This window comes from Micromys minutus (genome assembly GCF_963924665.1).
Source record: "Micromys minutus genome assembly, chromosome: 5".
Classification (NCBI taxonomy): Eukaryota; Metazoa; Chordata; class Mammalia; order Rodentia; family Muridae; genus Micromys; species Micromys minutus.
Window position 1 is genome coordinate 28,820,466 of NC_137974.1, and position 18,274 is coordinate 28,838,739.

Sequence of the window (18,274 nt, forward strand, 5' to 3'; positions counted from 1 at the left end):
GCTCGTTTCATTATTAAATCAAACGTTGTGGCTTCTTACATCATCGTTTTAGAATGAAAAATAGTGTCCTGGTTCTAGGGCGGGAGGATGGACTTATCTGATTAGTCATTAATATCTCACCAGTCTTGGATAAAAAGCTTGCAGTTATTTAAGTTATTTAAGTCTGAAAGTACTAACATCTAAGTATCTTTGATTTTCATGTTCCATGACATTTGAGGGAGTTGCATGTTTGTACACATACCACATTCCTGATACATACATACATACATATATATGTATGTATATATATATATTTAATGTATGTATATGTTATTTTTTTACTTGATTAATGAATGTTTTGAGTTTAGCCACTTCAAAATGCACTAATATCTTTGTTATTATCATCCAAAGCCCTTGCAATTGTAAAACAAAGTATTCTAGGAGAGACAAATGAAACAAATGAATAGATAGAAAAGGTCGGCAGATACCAAAGGAAAGGAACAACAACAACAAAAAAAAAAAAAAAAAAAAAAAAACGTGTCCACTGGTTTCCTTTCTCTAAGGATGTGAAATGTGGTCCTCATGCCCTGTTTTGAAAACAGCAAATCACCTAGATTTGCTCCTTTGCAGGTTCCTCATCTTACAATCAGGAGGTTTTAGCTCAGGGGTCACAGAGACAGGTGTGAGTGAATGGGTGTGACCGACAGAGAGCATGAACAGTAGAGGAATGGGGGTAAGGGACAACCGAAAATGTCTGATCAACAGCATCTCAGCACCAACTGAGGAGCCACGCTGGGATGTGAAGCCAGTGTTGTGGGGCATTTTCAGGAGAACCTGAAACATCATGATCTTGCATCATAGATAGGTCTATAAATACCAGCTCATGGTGATACACACACATACACACACACACACACACACACACAAACACACCAGCAATAAAAAAAAAGATGAATCTAAGAAGAAGGCCATGAATCCAAGAGAGGAGTGGGAAACAGGCACATGGGAGGGAGTACAGAGAATGAATGGAAAATGATGTGCGACTGTATTTTAACTTCAGTAACATAAAAAAAGAAGACGGGAGCTGCGGAAATGGCTCAGTGGTTAGGAGCACTTGCTGTTCTTTTGAAGGACCTGGGTTTGGTTCCTAGCCCCTATATCATGACTTCTGACCTTTACAACAACCAAGGGGTAGGCATGATACAGACACCCTGGCAGACAGAACACACGGACACATAAAGACATACAAAACCAAAATCGTTTAAAAAGAAATCAAAATTGAATAGAAGAAGGAAAACGTTTCGTGCATCCAGACAGACTGCTCACGGCCTGCACATCCCCATTTAATGTCTCTGGTTGCATTTTCTCTCGGGCCTATTGTGGTTTAAATTGGAGTTCAATTTAACTCCTGGGGAATAAAGTCATTTCCAGAACTATGGCTCATCCTTCCCAGGCAGCTTCTACTTTACATGTAAACTGGTGTATGCTTTTTATAGTGAAGCATCTGTCATCATAACTGATGAGAGTTTTTAAATCCATGTATTTAAAGAAATCAAGGTCTCGATGGCCTCTTCCGAGCAAACCTGAAGGCACAGCAGTTAGAAAAAAGGTAAGTGGGCCTGTTCCTCTGGTCAGCCTGTGTCCCAGACTGTTGGCCTTGATCCTTCAGATGGTGATGGTGGTGGGAAGGGAGCCGCAGCCTCTGGCAGACCGGCAGCACACTAGCAGATGGGCAAGCTGCCTTGGCATTGCACATTTAGTTCAGACATAATTGCCCAGAATGATCTCTGCTCTTCCATTCAATGAAGAAAATGAGCAATTCACAGAAAATGTTTATTATAGCCGACCTTTCAAGATACCACACGACCTCACAGTTTTTACTGCACATTCTGTTTGTTTCCAGAGCCCAGAGTCTTGAAAGTCTGATCTACATGAACACGCAGATGGACAGAGATGGTAAAGGGTGAGATTCTGTCAAGTCGGGCCACTTAGAGTCATTTGACAGCCTCTGTTGTTAAACAGGAAGCCCCTTTCTCTGCCAGGGTCGAGAGGTCTGGTGACACAAGCTCTGGGTAAGGGCCAGGGAAGGCTGGTGCCTCTGTATTGGCTCTGCCACCGTGATGTCAGTGACCTAGTCAACTGGCTTAACCTCTAGGGACTCGTTTCCTCATCCCACTAGGAGAAGTATGTGAGGTAGCTGACCTCCACACAGACCTTCACAGATAGAAATGAGAGAGACCCAACGTGGTGACATAGGATGCTTATGGACTAAGTATATTGGCTACAAGGCACTTTGGTTCTGGGAATGGAGCTGAGGGCCACGGTCCTCGTTAGATGACAGAAAGCACTTCTTAGATGGAATTTTGGTCACGTTTCATATGTTGATCTTTACATAGGTGTCTTGATGTTGAAAGACATTGAAAATTTTTGTAGTAGGTTAATTTGATGATTGATAACTAAACTAGTAGCTATTGAGAGATAGATTTGCAGTTTTAGACTGATAATGACAAACCAGAAAATCAGTTCTTCATTACTGATATTTTTTTAATATTGAAAGAAATTAAATTCCCAACAGTCTCATTAAATAAAATTTCTGGTCAGTGAAGAATGACAGAGGTTAATGATTTATGAGACTTCTACCATTTATCCCCAGACTAGTCACTTACTCTGTATGAGTATTAAAATTTCTTTTCTAAGATGACAATTATTTCTGAAGTCACACTTATTTTAAAAAACCATTTGTCTGTGCCAGTGTGTACATGGAATGGTATGCTAGTTTTCCAAGTCAAACCTGTCAGGTACATTTCTAGCTTTCTGATCTAGAACACACAGCAGAGTCTATATGATGAGAAGAAGCATCGTATAGTTTGAGAGGCACGCAGGCGTGCTGGTTCGTTATAGGTGACTTTCTCCAGATGGAGAACTTGGATGGAAGACAGTCAACAGTTCTGCAGCATCGATTTGTGTTTCGGAGGAGAAAGCGAGATTCCAGACAAGGATCTTAGAGAGCTCCAAAATGAACGGTAGAAAAGGTTAAAATTGGGGTGAGCCTTATCTATCATGGATTACGGGTATGGCCAACCACCAACCTCTAGTTTCTGGTACACAAAAGATCTGTTCTATGTGATCAGTTTGCAGTCAGAGCCGAGCTATTTCCACTCTTCAAGGCAGTGTTAGGCCTTTTAAGGATACTTTGGAAAGTTTTATAGGAAGCAACTTCTTTGAGTCCTCAAAATATTTCCATTTAAAGTGTTGATGAATAATTGATTTCTACCTAGCATGAATGAGTTTAGTTGACTAAATAGGACAACATCATCATTGTCAAATTAAATGTATCCTCTGTCCAATCTATCCCCCTCCCAAAAGAAAAGGCTGAGGCCTAGTGGGAAGGTCTGCTTTTAAATTGACCGAGTTGTAACTGAGTAGTGCTTGATACCTTGTTGTTAAGGTGTCGCCCCTTGAATTAGGTATTTCTAAGAATTTCTAATGCTTTAGGCCCTGATTGCATTTCATTCCTGCTGTGAGAATTCCACAGCTCTCTTAGCAGCTCTCCTAAGAGATTCTGAGCATGCCACTGAGTTTCTCTCAAACACTCTTTTTTCCCCTCATTCCCAATGCTGTAAAGAAATCAAGCCTTCGGGAGCCTTAAGAAAATCAACCAAAGGACTGACGCTGAGAGAGGGTGAGTAGACAACTTCTTGGTGAGATTCTTTCTCTAGCCTCTCATGCTTTGTTTGATTCTTACTTTCTGACGCAGATGAACACTTTAGCTGCATTAGAGATGGTGGGTCAAAGGGAATATGATCTATACTGTCTCTAAAGGATGGCCACACCCATCCGCCACCAAATCTTCCATTGTGTGTTTTATTTAATACTTAATACACGAGTCGACTTTTAATGTGACGCAGGAAATGGGAAGGTAAAATTGCAAAATGAGAGACAGGATGTGAACTTGTTTAAACCAAGTACCACTGTGGAAATGAATGAAGTTAAAAAGCTAAAAGACGGGGAGGGGAGACAGATGGTTCAGTCACTAGCTTGCCTGCAGTGCAAGCACACTGATATAAGTTTAGATCCTCTGCACCCATGGAAAAACCTGGTGAGTGTGGAACACCTGAAACCCTAGTACTTAGGGAGAGGGAGATGGGAGGGGAGGTGTGTGTGGGGATAACTGCAGCTTGCTGACCAGCCACTGTAACTGAATCTGTGACCTTCAGGTTCAATGAGAAAACCTGTCCCCAAAAGTAAGGTGGGAGCAATAAAGTAAGAGACGTAATGTTGACCTCTGGGATTCATATACGTACACTTGTGCACATATACCCACACATACACATAACACACACATGAACACAGACATAGCACATAACCAAACAAAGATAATCCACGTATAAATCAATGCTGGTCAGTTTCTAGAAATATCCAACAACACATTCAAGCACATTCTCATACAGTTAGGTTTTATTCATAGCTAAAGCAACTAAACATAGGAAGAAAGGGTTTATTCATCGTAAACTTCCTTAGCAATGTTCATTAACCAAGGAAGTCAGGACAGGAACTCAAAGAAAGAAAGAATCTTGAGTCAGGAGCTGATGCAGAGTTCATGAAAGGATACTACTCACTGGCCTGCTCAGCCTGCTTTCTTATAGAACCCAGGACCACCAGCCCAGGGATGACACTGCTCACAATAGTCTGGGGCTTCTCCCATGAGTCACCAACTAGGAAAATGGCCAATGGGCTTGCCTGCAACCTGATCATCTGGAGGCATTTTCTCAACCGAGTCTCCCTCCTCAAGGTGACCTTTGCTCATTTCAAGTTTATATAAAACAAACCAGCACAACGGCTTTCAGAGGATATTGCAAATATTGTATGTAACTTAACTGACACAAGTTTTTTTAATTGGAAACTTATACAATGTGTTCTGATCACAGTTTTCTCTCCCCATTCACAGATCCACCCATCTCCTAAACACCTTTATTTCTTTTCTTTCTTTTTCTTTCTTTCTTTCTTCCTTTCTCTCTCTCTCTCTCTCTCTCTCTCTCTCTCTCTCTCTCTCTCTCTCTTTCTTTCAAAACAAATGGGTAAAAAACAAAAAATAACATTGAAAAAACATAAGAAAGCACACATACACACTATGAAAACACAAAATCAAAAACTATAATATACAGCAAAAGACCAATATAATAAAAAGAGTGCCCAATATAAGACATAAACAAGGGCTAGAGAGATGGCTCAGGGGGTAAGAGCACTGGCTGCTCTTCCAGAGATCTTGAGTTCAATTCCCAGCAACCACATGGTGACTCACAAACATCTGTAATGGGATCCGATGTCCTCTTCTGGTATATATGAGGACAAGTATAGTGTACTCATATAAATAAAATAAATAAATGCATCCTTAAAAAGACATAAACAAAACCAAAATATTCTACAAAAACATTGAGTTCATTTTGTGTTGGCCATGTGCTTTGGGGCATCAAGCGTACTATTAAGTGTAGTTTATATATTCAGTAACATTCCGTCGGAAAAAACCAATTTTCCCTTTGCAAGCAGTTGTAGATCAGAGGTAGAATTAATTGTTTAGAGATGCAATGTAATTGTCCACTTTCCCCTTGGTTCTGGGACCCCACCTGACTTAGCCCTGGGCACTAAGCTACAGTCTGTGTGAGTTCACATGTGTGTGAGTGTTCCCATGTGACAGACACTATCTCTTTGGTGAGACCTAAGTTTTGATGACTTTTTTCTTTCCCCCCAAAGAAGCCAAGATCTCAGATCAATTATCAGAACAAATGCCATGGCAGAGAGAAACAGCAGAAGGTAAGACTGCTTAGATATCTCTGAGTCTCAGGCATCTTCCGTAGCTTTAGTGGTGTGGATGGTGTTACAGCTTTGAATCTGTCTTCGCCCTTACCTTTCTTATGTCTGCAGCCCTGTTACTCAGTTTGAAGAATGTGTTGTGATTGTATCTAAACATATATACAGCCCAACAAAATCTTGGAGATTTACTTAACTATATCACTTAGTTTTATACTAAAATTTTATATCAGAATAGTAACTTTCTCTAATGACATAATAATTGACTAATAGCTTAATGAGTTACTCATTAACATATAGAATGGGTGGTATATTCTATGGAAGAGTCATGAAACTGATGCAAACATTCTTTTCATAAGAGGTAAAGATCTTGACCTTTAGGACAGAAAAGTACCACTGGGTATGTCTCACTAACATCTTTAATTCTGATTTCTACAGAATAATGAGAAGGCAAATGATTTTAGCTTCACAGTCTTCTTTTAAATTATGGGATTAGCTGATAAAGATGGGAGACGTGGCCATTCGTGATTATCTTCCATAAATTATATTTTTAAAAACACCTGTCTCAGTGTTTAATAGTGAGTTACTCTTCTGCTTGACTTGGGGTACTGGTTTCTTTTTAAGGATTAATGAGAGAGTAGAATGTATCTAAAGAATGGTTTCTGAAGTACATTTCCAGGACCACAGCGACAGCCAAGCCAGCTGGGACTAAGACTCCCTAAGTCACCTCCTCTGAGGATGGTGGTTTCACCCAACAGTCTAGGGAGAGGCTGGGCCAGTGCCTGATGGGACTAAGGACCCACTCCTGCCTCTCCTGGCCAGCTATGATGCAGGCATCAAACCCAGTCTCTTGCCCCACCCCCTACCCAACCCCCACTGCCTGCTTTGAGCATAGTCCTCTGGGTTTTTAATGGGGCAGCATGCAGAGCCAGTAAGAAGTGAGTCACTATGTTTCCTACTCTGAGGCAAAAGATATTTAAAAGGTTAGGACATGAGCAGGATCCATAGGTTTATATGAGGGCACGCTTCCTTAGTGTTGTTACATTATTATGTTGCTACCAATATTTTCTTCTGATTAAAACAAACAGAGATTGTATCAATTCGTTCTGTAGCAATTTGTATTCAGCCCATTCCTGGTGAGAACCTTCATCTAAGTCACCTGACTTCACTGTGGCCCCATCTAACAGGACCAACCTAAAGACAGGGCTGATTTTGTTTAGTAAGAAGTCTCACGGGTACTGACATTCTGAGAACAGAACGGATGTGTGTATGTGTGTGTGTGTGTGTGTGTGTGTGTGTGTGTGTGTGTGTGCGCGCGCGCGCGCTGTTAGCAAATTTACAACCGGAAAAGGCTTCGGCTTGAGATATGAGAACTGCTGCTTGCACTTAGAACTTTAAATGTTCACACTGGTGTAGAGAACATTTACACTTATCACTTTGCAATGTCTGAGCAAGGTAGTCATTTGATTGGTGTTTTGTTTTCATGGCATTGATTGGACTCGTTTTCTCTTCCAAAGAAAACAAGACCTCGGTGGACTGGCTAAAGTGAACCCGGAAACAAATAAAAACATCAAGAGGTGAGGCCTCTGAAACCCCTGGGCCGGGCATTTATTTATATGCACACCTGAAAGCTAATTGACGTTCAGGCCCAAACCGCTCATTTATTCCCTCAAACACATTTTATTAAGCAGGCTGATACAGATAGTGCACAGAATTCTTCGCATTTTGTTCTCTGGTGACCTTTGACATCTGGTAATTTAAAGAAATTACAAGACAGTTTTCACTAAGTTTTTCAGGTATATGGTGTCTCTTTGCATTAGTGTATATATGTATGTATGAGTATTGTGCACATAAAAGGGTGGGGGTGTAGAGGCATACATAAGAGCATATAAGAGTATATAAGAGTAAAATGTGTGTGCATGTTTTTATGTATGCATGTTGTGTGTGTGTGTGTATACTATATAGTGTGCATGTGAGCTATGTTTTAAAGAGAACTTGTTGCTATGTAGCTGAAGATGGTGTATCAAACAATTGCATGTAAAAACAGTTAACACAGTATATGATATTATTGATTGGTTCTGAGATGTGTCAGTGATACCCCAAAGGCTAAGCTGCCAGAGCAAAGGCCCAGGTAGCTCAAAGCTGTTGTACACACTACCACACTGCCCTGATCTTGGCACAACCACCCAGGATATAAGGCAAAACAAGAATCTCTGGCACACTTGCTGAGAGGAAAGCAGTGGCCTCTTTGGCTGAGGTGTGACTGTGGACTGGGAATCTGGAAGCCCTGATTAAAATTCGGCTCCGACTAACTATGCCACTGACTTTGCTTACTCAATGTCTTAGTTACTTTTCTACTGCTGTGATAAAGTCCAGGACCAAAAGCATCTTGGGGAAGAAAGCAGTTATTTCACCTTACAGTTTTATATGACAGCCCATCTCTAAGGGAAGTCTGGGCAGGAGCTGGCACAGAGGCCATGAGGAAGCACTGCTTACTGGTTTGTTCCTTGTGGCTTGCTCGGCCTACTTTCTTATACCCCTGGGGCCACCCACCCAGGGTGGCCCCATTTGCTTTGGTGTAGGTGTACTCACGTTAATCATCAGTCAAAAAAATGCAACAAAGGTTTGATCACAGGCAAATCTGCTGGGGGCATTTTCTCCATGAAGGTTTCCTCTTCCCAAAGGACATAAAACTAGCTAGCACACTCACCTGCCAAAGAGGAATCATAGCACATACTCAGCACATGCTAGACACAAACACTGAATCAGACGTCAGTGTTAGAAAAACATTCAGATTAATTATTGTTCCTACTGGTCTAGGCAGTCTATATATATTTTAGTTCATCTTGGTGTCCAAAATTATAATCTTATTAATATTTATAAGAACATTTCAAATTGTGACCTATTATTCTTTATATATTAAAATGGGTATGTGTGTACATGACTGGGTATATCCATATGTGTGTATGTTTTGAATACTTGCTTGCATGTGTGCATCTCTATATTAGAATGTGTGTGTGTGTGTATGTGTATACATATGGAGATATATGCCTATGTATGTATGCAGGTAGACATGTACACGAATGTGAATTACTACATATATATGAGTAATGGTTAGGTGTTCATGTGTGTGTGTGTGTGTATATATACATATACATGGACATATGTACATGTGTGAACATGTGTGAAAATTGTGTTCATATTTATATGTATGTGTTTTCTATGAGCTTTTAAGGATAGTACTTTTAATTTATGCTTTATATAATGGTACTCTATAGATATTTAAATACAAAGGTAGAGGCTCAGTCAGTAACAAGCATGAGTTTGTCTCAGCACCTTGAAAGAGTCAGGCACATCACACTCTGCACAGTCCTGTAATTCCAGTCCTAAGAAGATAGAAACAGGAGCTACGTGTGGGTAGCTGTCCTTCTAGTCTTACCAAATCAGTGAGCTCTGAACTCGGTAAAATGTCCTTGTCTCAAAAAAAAAAAAATAACACAAGAATGGTATAGACATCAACTTCTGGTGTGTAATACACACATGCCTATATGCTCACACATGTGCACATACACACACACACACACACACACACACACACACACACACACACACACACACACACACACCACAGAGCAAGCTTCCTTCTTCTTTAAAAAGTTCTCACTGTTTTTCCATCTCAGATGGAGTAGAACTTTAATGCTTAGACTTTTAATGCCTTTTAATGCCTTTTAGACTTTCTCAATAAAGTCCGATCAGATAAACCTACATAGTTCAGGTTCCCTCTTGTCTTCTTCCCAAGTCTTTTTATTGGACTACTGAATGTGACTAAATTAACACACCCTCACTTGTCCTCGGTACTGCAAACACAAATGCTCTTTGTAAAGCTCAACATGTATTCGCTAACTGACAGATTTTAACATTCACTTAGATGTTTGCCTGTGTCTCGCCTTTCCTCGATTTGGAATGGAAGCTTCAAGTGAGCTACTTCTGGGTCTGCTTTACACACACTCATCCCACCAGTAGGCAGAGTCTTCGCTAGTGTGGACTGCAGGAATGTCCAAATACTGATGGGCCATACACTATGAGGCAGTGACTCAATCAGTTAAGTTTCAAATGGTATATCATTATAATTAGATTACCACATTATTTAGTTCATTTTCTTTATTGACCATATGCATTAAGAATTTAAAGAACCTAGTACATTATGGGATTCATTCAATGTTTAAAGAGGCTGAGCTCTTTATAAGCAAACTTCTCAACCAACATTCTCAAGGTCAATCTTGTTGATCTGTTATTTAAACACTAAAATCTTGCAACTGTATCCTGAGAATTTTTTTTTCTGTAAGACCATGTGATTCAAATTCCTTAGGTTTCCTTTAGGTGAAAAACCAAGGCTAATCTGGAGAACAGCAGTTGTCCCTGTGGGGTCAATTGTTCCATCGTTGTGGTGATGAAGGTGCCCATTTGTCTTTGTATCTCTAGTTTGCGTATCACATCCTGAGGCATCTGGATGGAGCAGACAACTTGGGTCAACATCTGGCTGTTTCTGAACACTGTATCTTTGATGTTGTGTAAATGAAACCTCAGAAACATCTTCATGGGGTCATCAAATGAGGAGAGAGGGTTAAAGCTTCCTCCTGAGGAGGCTCTTCTCCCCATGTGGCCTTCTCTGTAGATCAGAGGAGTTTGCTAGTGAGACTTATGTGAAAGGCATATGCAAATGCAATAAGAGAAGCATCAGTCTATGAAAATCAGAAGCAGGCATATAGTCAAGGCCAGCAGCAAAGTGTGCAAGTGTTCTCAGTAACCACAGAGTTCATGTTCCAGCTTATACGGCCTACATTTCGGAATGTTTCAGAAATCCATAGGCTTTAGTTTTCTTATTGTTTGTTCCTAAAACAATCAGGCACAATGAGTCTCGTTCTAATGAAGGGTAAGTACCAGGGGTAGTGACCAGATTGGATATAGTGCATTTTAAACAATTTGGTACATTTTCCTTAATGTAGTTTTGTAATAGAAAAGTTACCAATAAATGTTAGCAAAGTAAGGATTTAAGAAAGTTTGCTTCACACATGTTGGAAGTTGCTACCAAGAGAGAATAATCTATGAGACATATATATGAGCTAATTAAAAACTGTTTTGTATACTTGGCAGTGGTTAACAGGTATATTAAATGCACCAGAATAGAGAGAGCTCTTGTAAAATTTTCTAATGGCAAATGTCTGCATAGGTCTCACTCAATGAGTTCTGAGATCTATCTATCTATCGATCGATCGATCCCTCCATTCCTGAACTGTCACCTTTAACACTTTGGCATGATCTCGATGTGTATTTATTCTGTTTCTGAGCCTTAAATAAAAGTTTCATTCTATTGAAACTCTACCACTAACCACTTCATTTCTTCAATGTTTCAAAGGGGCCAGAGCCTTGACAATCTTATGAAAGTCACCCCGGAAGCAAACAGGAGTAGCAAAGGGTGAGAGAATCATGTCTTACCTCTCTTCTTTCCTGCATCAACATGTAGCACTTACAAAAGGTATGGCTGGGATACGCTGGCCGGGCAAACACGAGCTCGTTGCCTACTAGGTGGGATTCTGAGCAAGTCCCATGGGCACTGAGCTGCAGCTGCCCAATCACAGTATGAGGATCCTGTGCGTATCCTTTCTTCAGCAGCAGACAGCAAGAAGGATCAAGCGCAATGATGGGTATAAGGTCCCTTAAAAAAAAAAAGGTGCTGTAAATGGAAATTATTATCAAAGCACCATTTAGGTGTAGCTACAGGATAACTATGAATGCTTCTGGAGTCGGGATACCTTTTTTTTTTTTTTTTTTTTTTTTTGGATAAACAATTGTCTTGTTCCAAAATAAGCTAATGAAAAAATCTCAATCATGACCCAATATTAGGGTTTGTATTGGGAATCAAGCCAGTATACCAATGATTTGTGTAAAGGTTGAAATTTAACTCCCGTCAGCTGAAGATTTAGGCCGGTATTGATTTCTATCAAAACTGAATAGTAAAATTTGTCTTGAGGACATGCAGATTCATAGGAGTCAGAGCAGAATGGCCAGTTGGCTTCATTCCGTTTTCACTGGGTGGGTTTTTGTTTGGTCTGTCTGTTTAAAGTTCCAAAGATCTTAGTGATTTCATCAAGGTGACTACAGTAGCAGGAAGAATTCTTCACGAGAAAGAGTTAATACGCTCTTCCATTCGGCTTCATGCTCGTCAGTGTTTGTAAGTGTGATGAAACCATCAGTTAGGCTGGCTGATCCCGAGTGAAGTGATAATTGTGACAGCCCTTGTCTGGGAGAGTGGAGGGCGTTGTCTGTTCATTTCTAGTGCAGCGAAGGTACTGCTGACCATTTAGGTCTAAGTTATTCCTTAATAAATACAGAAAACATTGTGATTGGCCAGTTCCTTTCAGTGGAAGATGGTGCAGATGAGGAGTAAGGACTGTAGGCTTGAGCCCACAGATCTGAGCACAGGCCTCTCCTCAGACTCGTCAGCTTGATTCTTTCATCAAACTGAAGAACTGGGGCTGCCTGTTCATTGGACACCAATTCCAAAAATAGTTTTATCACCTGATTTCAGCAAGATGGTTGGTGTCAAGGTTTTAGTAAATATTTTATAATAAAATGTTTATCAGTTTTAATAATTATAACCATTTGATGTTAATTGATATGGTTATGTTTTTCTATATTCTTAAGGGGTCAAAGTCTTGACAATTTCATCAAAGGGGTTCCTACAAGGAACGCAGCTAACCAACGGTAAGGATTACAAAACTTTATCTCTTCTTTTTCTGACTCACTCGTAAAAATCAGATAAATGCTTTATACTGTCCTAGAGACATCCTCTAGAAAGGGGATGCAAAGTGGAAACAGTCATGTCCCCAACCCATAGCCGGTACTGAAACCCTGCAAAGATTCCATGCCTATGCACTGTGTTAGAGACAAGAATTCCTCAAAATACACTGGTGAACTCATTCCGGTGTAGCATTTGTATTCCATACTAATGGAAATTCCGATGGGATGAGGCAGCATCCTGAAAAGATGTTCTAAAACCAGGTAGCTGGTGTAGAAGTCTGGAGATGATACAAGGTTCTTCAGTTTCCCTTCATTCCATTTCATCTCTTTGTCTGAAGTTAGAATGTCATTTTAGCCTCTCTCTCTCTCTCTCTCTCTCTCTCTCTCTCTTTCTCTTTCTCTCTTTCTCTCTCTGTCTCTGTCTCTCTCTCTCTCTGTGTGTGTGTGTGTGTGTGTGTGAGAGAGAGAGAGAGAGAGAGAGAGAGAGAGAGAGAGAGAGAGAGAGAGAGAGAGAGAATGGTGTGCACGTATGTATATCTGTCCTCTATGTGTTGGGTTCCTGCATGTGTTGTCTGTCTGTAGAGGTCAAAGGTTGAAAGTGTGCCTTCCCTGGCTGCTCTCACTTTGAATTATTGAAACAAAGCATTTCACTTGAAACTAAAGTTTCTTGGTTAGACCACTCTAGCTACTTCAGTCACCTAACTAGCCAGCTTGCTGTGGGGCAATCTTCTGTCCTCTCCAGATCTCACTTACATGAGTGCTAGGAATCTAAATCGCAGTCTTCACTGCTTGTGTGTAAGTGTTTCCCACTGACCTCCGTCCTATCCAAGGAGACCACTTAAAAAAATCACATTTGGCTCATTGAAAAAGTCTTAATATGCTATCCATCTTTTATACAGAAAGAACTTTCCCTGTGACATACCATGTCAAGTAAACAAATGAATATAACCAGATCATAAATATGGGTTCCTATGTCAGTTGGATTGAGTGGTACTTGGGTACATGCCTTCTTTGTGACCATTTCCTGTGTCTCTGAATAGGCAACACAGTTTTATAGTGTGTAGCTAACAACAAAGCTTGCATAGATTTATACCAGAAGCCAGCAGCTTTTCTCAAAGGTCTAAAGAACGAGTAGATCAAGTATGAGAAGCCAAACCAATCTTTATTTAAAATTAAATAACAATTATGTATTACTTCCATAATCCTGCCACTACTTGAAAGCAAATAGAAAATACCTTGTGAATAAGTGAGAGTGTGTTCTAGTAAATAGGAATTAGAAAGTTAGCATGCAGGAGGAATTCAGCCCAGGGAGTGGGCTTAGTCAGACAATCGCTAGCCTACATAGTATTTGGAGGGAGAGAAGATTCAATCCAGAACACAACGAAGCAATTTCTTAAATACAGCCAGCTGCCCTTGCCTTACACAAATGATTTCACCATAGCTAGGCTGAACTGAAGATGTTGCCATCCTGTCTCTGAATCTTTAGTGCTAAGTTGTTCTGAGATTTCACAACCAAACTAAGGATAAAACCTTATCGTTAGTCACTAAATTTAGAGACCAAATAAATATATGGAAGTATACAATCTACTACAGAGCCTCTCAGCTTCTGTTCAGAATGATTATTCTAACTAATATAATACTAACTATAGAGAAACTCATTGTGGTATATTGACTTTGTGTCTTGGCTTGTTTTGGTGTGTGTGTGTGTGTGTGTGTGTGTGTTACTTGCAAGTTTTGTATAATAAAGTTTATTTTTAAGAAGAGGATTCAAGTTAGGCTGGAGTTTTAAATTACTAAATGTCAGTTTGATTTGATATTAAGACTGAAAAGTATAAAGTGATTGTTATTTGTTGACCTTGTTAGACATTCAGTGTATTACTTTCAGGAACCAAGACCTGGACAGTCTTATCAAGGTGACACCCTCAGCAAACAAAAGGTAAGTTTTGGGAGATTATTGATTGGTACATCCTCTAATTTATGTAAAAGGAGTAGGATTATTTGGCCAAAGATGTTTCCAAGGAGTGGATAAAAAAATTAGAAGATGATTTGTTGATCTATAAACTGTTAGACAGGGTTTTTCTTATAATTATTTCCATTTATCTCACTATATTATTGTCTAAGATGATAATTCCAACGCTAATTCTGTGTAATTACTACTTGAGAAATTTCTGTGACACCATAATCACACAAGTAATTTAATACTGCTAATTCTTAGTTAATAAATTTTAAGTGTATAAAAAATGAATAAACTGAAGAATATCAACTTGTTGCTGACTCACAATCACAAGGATCAGTGTGTAAATGACTTGTGAGAAAACTGGCAACATGACAGGTTTATACTTAATTTAGAATATTTTTACATGACATTGAATTCACTTCTGGTTTTGAGAAATTAAGACCGTTTATATATTGGATCAATAGTTAACAAACGGGAAACTCTTGAGTTCTCACTCAAAAGGCTCCTGTGAGAACCATGTTGGTACAGGAACATGCCCTTGAAAGGGGCTCCTGGGAACGTGAGGAGGAGGAAGGATGCTCAGAGGAAGCACAGAGCTCACCTGCAGCTGTCCTGAACTCCACCTGAAGGACGCCCAGGGAAGGAGTGAGCTGAGCTTGCATGCTGCTTTTCACTGGAGCAGAGTGCTCGGATTTGGTTTGTCTCCAGCATTTTTGAGGATTTGGCCCCAGGGTGTGTCTTGATCTTTATGAAGCTCTTCTTTATAAAGAATGGGTCCTATCCACCCCTGTACTCTCAGAACTGAAGGTTAAGTCAGAGTTTGGAGTTCAAGACCAGCCTGTTTCTCTACAAAGGAAGTAGGGAGACCCTATTTAAAAACAAAACAAAAGCCAAAGTGATTAATGATCTGAGGTAGAAACCTTGTATCATCATACACACACACACACACACACACCTCTCAGATACACACATCTCACACACACACTGATACAATACACTGACATATACACACACACTCACACACACTCTCTCACCCACACTCACACACATATCTCACTCATACACTGACACACATATACTCACACATACACACACACTCACACATCTCACACACTGACTTACACACTGACATGCATACACTCACACATACATATACACACACATCTCACACACTGACACACATACACTCACACATACACACACACTCATACATATCTCAGCCACTCATATACATATCTCACAATATATACATACATAACTCACACACATACACACTCATACACATATATCTACAAACAGCTACACTCACACACACTCACACACACATACCTTGTATACATACACTTATACACACACTCATATACACATATCTTGTACACATACACTCACATACGTGTACACACTGGTTTCTTATTGACTTTGACCCTTTCTTTTGCTTTGTTTTAGCAACCAACACAGTCTTGATGAACTTATTAACACAGGCTCCAAAGCTGTCAAACCTACTACTGGGTAAGCAAAAATATTTTTTGTTTTTTTCTTCTTAACTAAACATTATAAATAAGAATACCATAATCATTTTATGAGAAAATTGAAGGAAGTTCTTAAATGCCATCATTATTTTTATGTGCACCAGGAAACTGACATGCTAATTTCAGTATTTAGACATAGCAAGACACAGAGAGTTGAAAACTGTATCTAATGTGAGCATCTCTTAGCCTTAAGTAAAGCAATAGGTGGGAACAACCAAGAAAGGGGTAGATGTGCAGGAACTAATACTATTCGGTTTGTAAAGCATTAATACTATTGTTTTCACATGATAAAATGTATTAATGATAACTGGCAATATACCCAGGTGGCTCATTTGACCCATAAGTGGTGCACTTACTTTGTGGGAAAATGTTCTGGAGGATAGTGGAGATTCTATGTGGCTTACTGGTCTGTTGAGGGCTTATGCTTACAAAGGGGATATGTACTACATTAAATAATTCTTTAAGTAGTATCTCTAGGATAGTTCAATTATCTTTTGTCTCTTATTATACACAGTTGACTTCATCTATTTATATACTTTTTGTATTAAGTTTTAGGAATATTTTTAAAACTTCTATTTTTTTAAGTTGTGTTGGCACCTCTAAAAATCATAAAACCTTAGAGATGGAATGGAGGAAACGTGGAAGATCTTAGCCCAGTCGATGGGAACAGTTTTGAAGAGCACAGTTCCAGCTGACTCTGCTTTGAGGCAGGGAGAATAAGGACTCGGAGAGGTTCAGCGATTTAGCAAGGGTCACAGAGAAAACGAAGGGGAGACTGATAGTATTTCCATGATTTCTGAGGCAGTGAATAATTACTGAGCACCTACTGGGTTCACAGTTATCACTGGGTCTCATTTGCTTGCATGAGAGGCATAATTACAGACCGTGGACACCAAAAAGAGAATTCGGTCGTCATACTCAATCTTATTAGGAGCAGGCAATTAGCATAGATTAAAGCTAATTATGTACCAGGGGCACATAGATGTTACTCTAAGACAATAATAGGTTGTCAGTTTAATAGATTCCATGTAGGAGCCCCCACACACTGGGGACTGGGTATAGAATGTACTGTCAGAGTTGCATTTAAAGAGAAAAATGAAATGAAAACGCTGCTGTAATAACATCACACGCACTAACATTTGTATTCCTGGGGGCAGTGTTAGAGAGGACAGAGCTGTACGCAGTGACCGGTCCAAGCTCGTCGAAGACACATAACAATACTGAGGGTTGATCTCGGAACATCCTGTCTTATAGAAATGAGGTTCTGAGGTTGCCAGCTCAAGTCTTTCTTTACTCCATAGCACACAGACTTTAATCCTCAGATAAAGGAGGGATCACTAAATCCAGGGAATCCAGGAGGGGACAGGGATAGGATCAGGGCTTCTGTTGTGGGACAGTGGGAAGTGTCCCTTAGTGGTCTGACAGGGTCACTTGGAGGCTCATATATGGATGACATTATCACAAGTGTGCATGACTACAAGACGCTTGAGAGTCTCAATCTCCATGGAAATAACACCTAAAGACCTGGTACACACTCTGCTCCATCAGTAGCACAGAATCAAATCAGGGACTTGAGTAGGAAAGATGTTACATTTTCCCAGGATAAAACTTAAACATTGAATCCCTTTGTTTGTAGGATTTGGGGCCTGGAAGCAGTGTTTCCAGTCCCCGTTTCATTAGCTGAGATAAGTTGCCTCTGCCAATCATTGAGAGAATCTGGCATCATTGGTTAGATTCTAACTGTGGTGGTGTTTTCATATAGTGTTGCCTTTTTATATGCAGCAGAGGATGGCATTTTCTGGCATCAATGGGAGGAGAGGGTTTTGGTCCAGCAAAGGCTCATTTTCCCAGTGTAGGGGAACGTCAAGGTGCTGACGTGGGAGAGGGTGGTTGGGAGAGGAAGCACCTTCATGGAGGCAATGGGAGAGGGAGGGAAATGAGATTGGGGGAAGGGGATAACAACCTAAATGTAAATGCAAAGAATATTCAATAATAATAAAAAAAAAAAAACTAGTGGTAGCACATAGCATTCTTTTTGTCTGCTGGGCTTTTGTTTCTGACACTTTGGGTATGCTCCTAATTAAAGGGTTTATACCTAATTTAACAAGTAGCACATAGCCAAAGAATGAATCAAACAGAAAATATTCAAGTTCTAATGTTATCAAGACATTCTCTCTCTCTCTCTCTCTCTCTCTCTCTC

The 18,274-nt window shown here is 39.9% G+C and overlaps 1 protein-coding gene across 1 annotated transcript in view; it reads left to right on the top strand.

Moving 5' to 3' along the window:
• The window catches only part of SCEL (sciellin), a gene marked incomplete at both ends in the record, with an annotated part of 91,623 nt that overhangs the window by 39,200 nt on the left and 34,149 nt on the right, over positions 1-18,274 (top strand). The window contains 9 exons of the mRNA XM_080917162.1: positions 1,529-1,588; positions 1,883-1,942; positions 3,605-3,661; positions 5,731-5,790; positions 7,305-7,364; positions 11,204-11,263; positions 12,493-12,552; positions 14,474-14,524; positions 15,992-16,054. Of these exons, the coding sequence (XP_080773288.1) occupies positions 1,529-1,588; positions 1,883-1,942; positions 3,605-3,661; positions 5,731-5,790; positions 7,305-7,364; positions 11,204-11,263; positions 12,493-12,552; positions 14,474-14,524; positions 15,992-16,054 (531 nt within the window). The remainder of the gene's footprint in view (positions 1-1,528; positions 1,589-1,882; positions 1,943-3,604; positions 3,662-5,730; positions 5,791-7,304; positions 7,365-11,203; positions 11,264-12,492; positions 12,553-14,473; positions 14,525-15,991; positions 16,055-18,274) is intronic.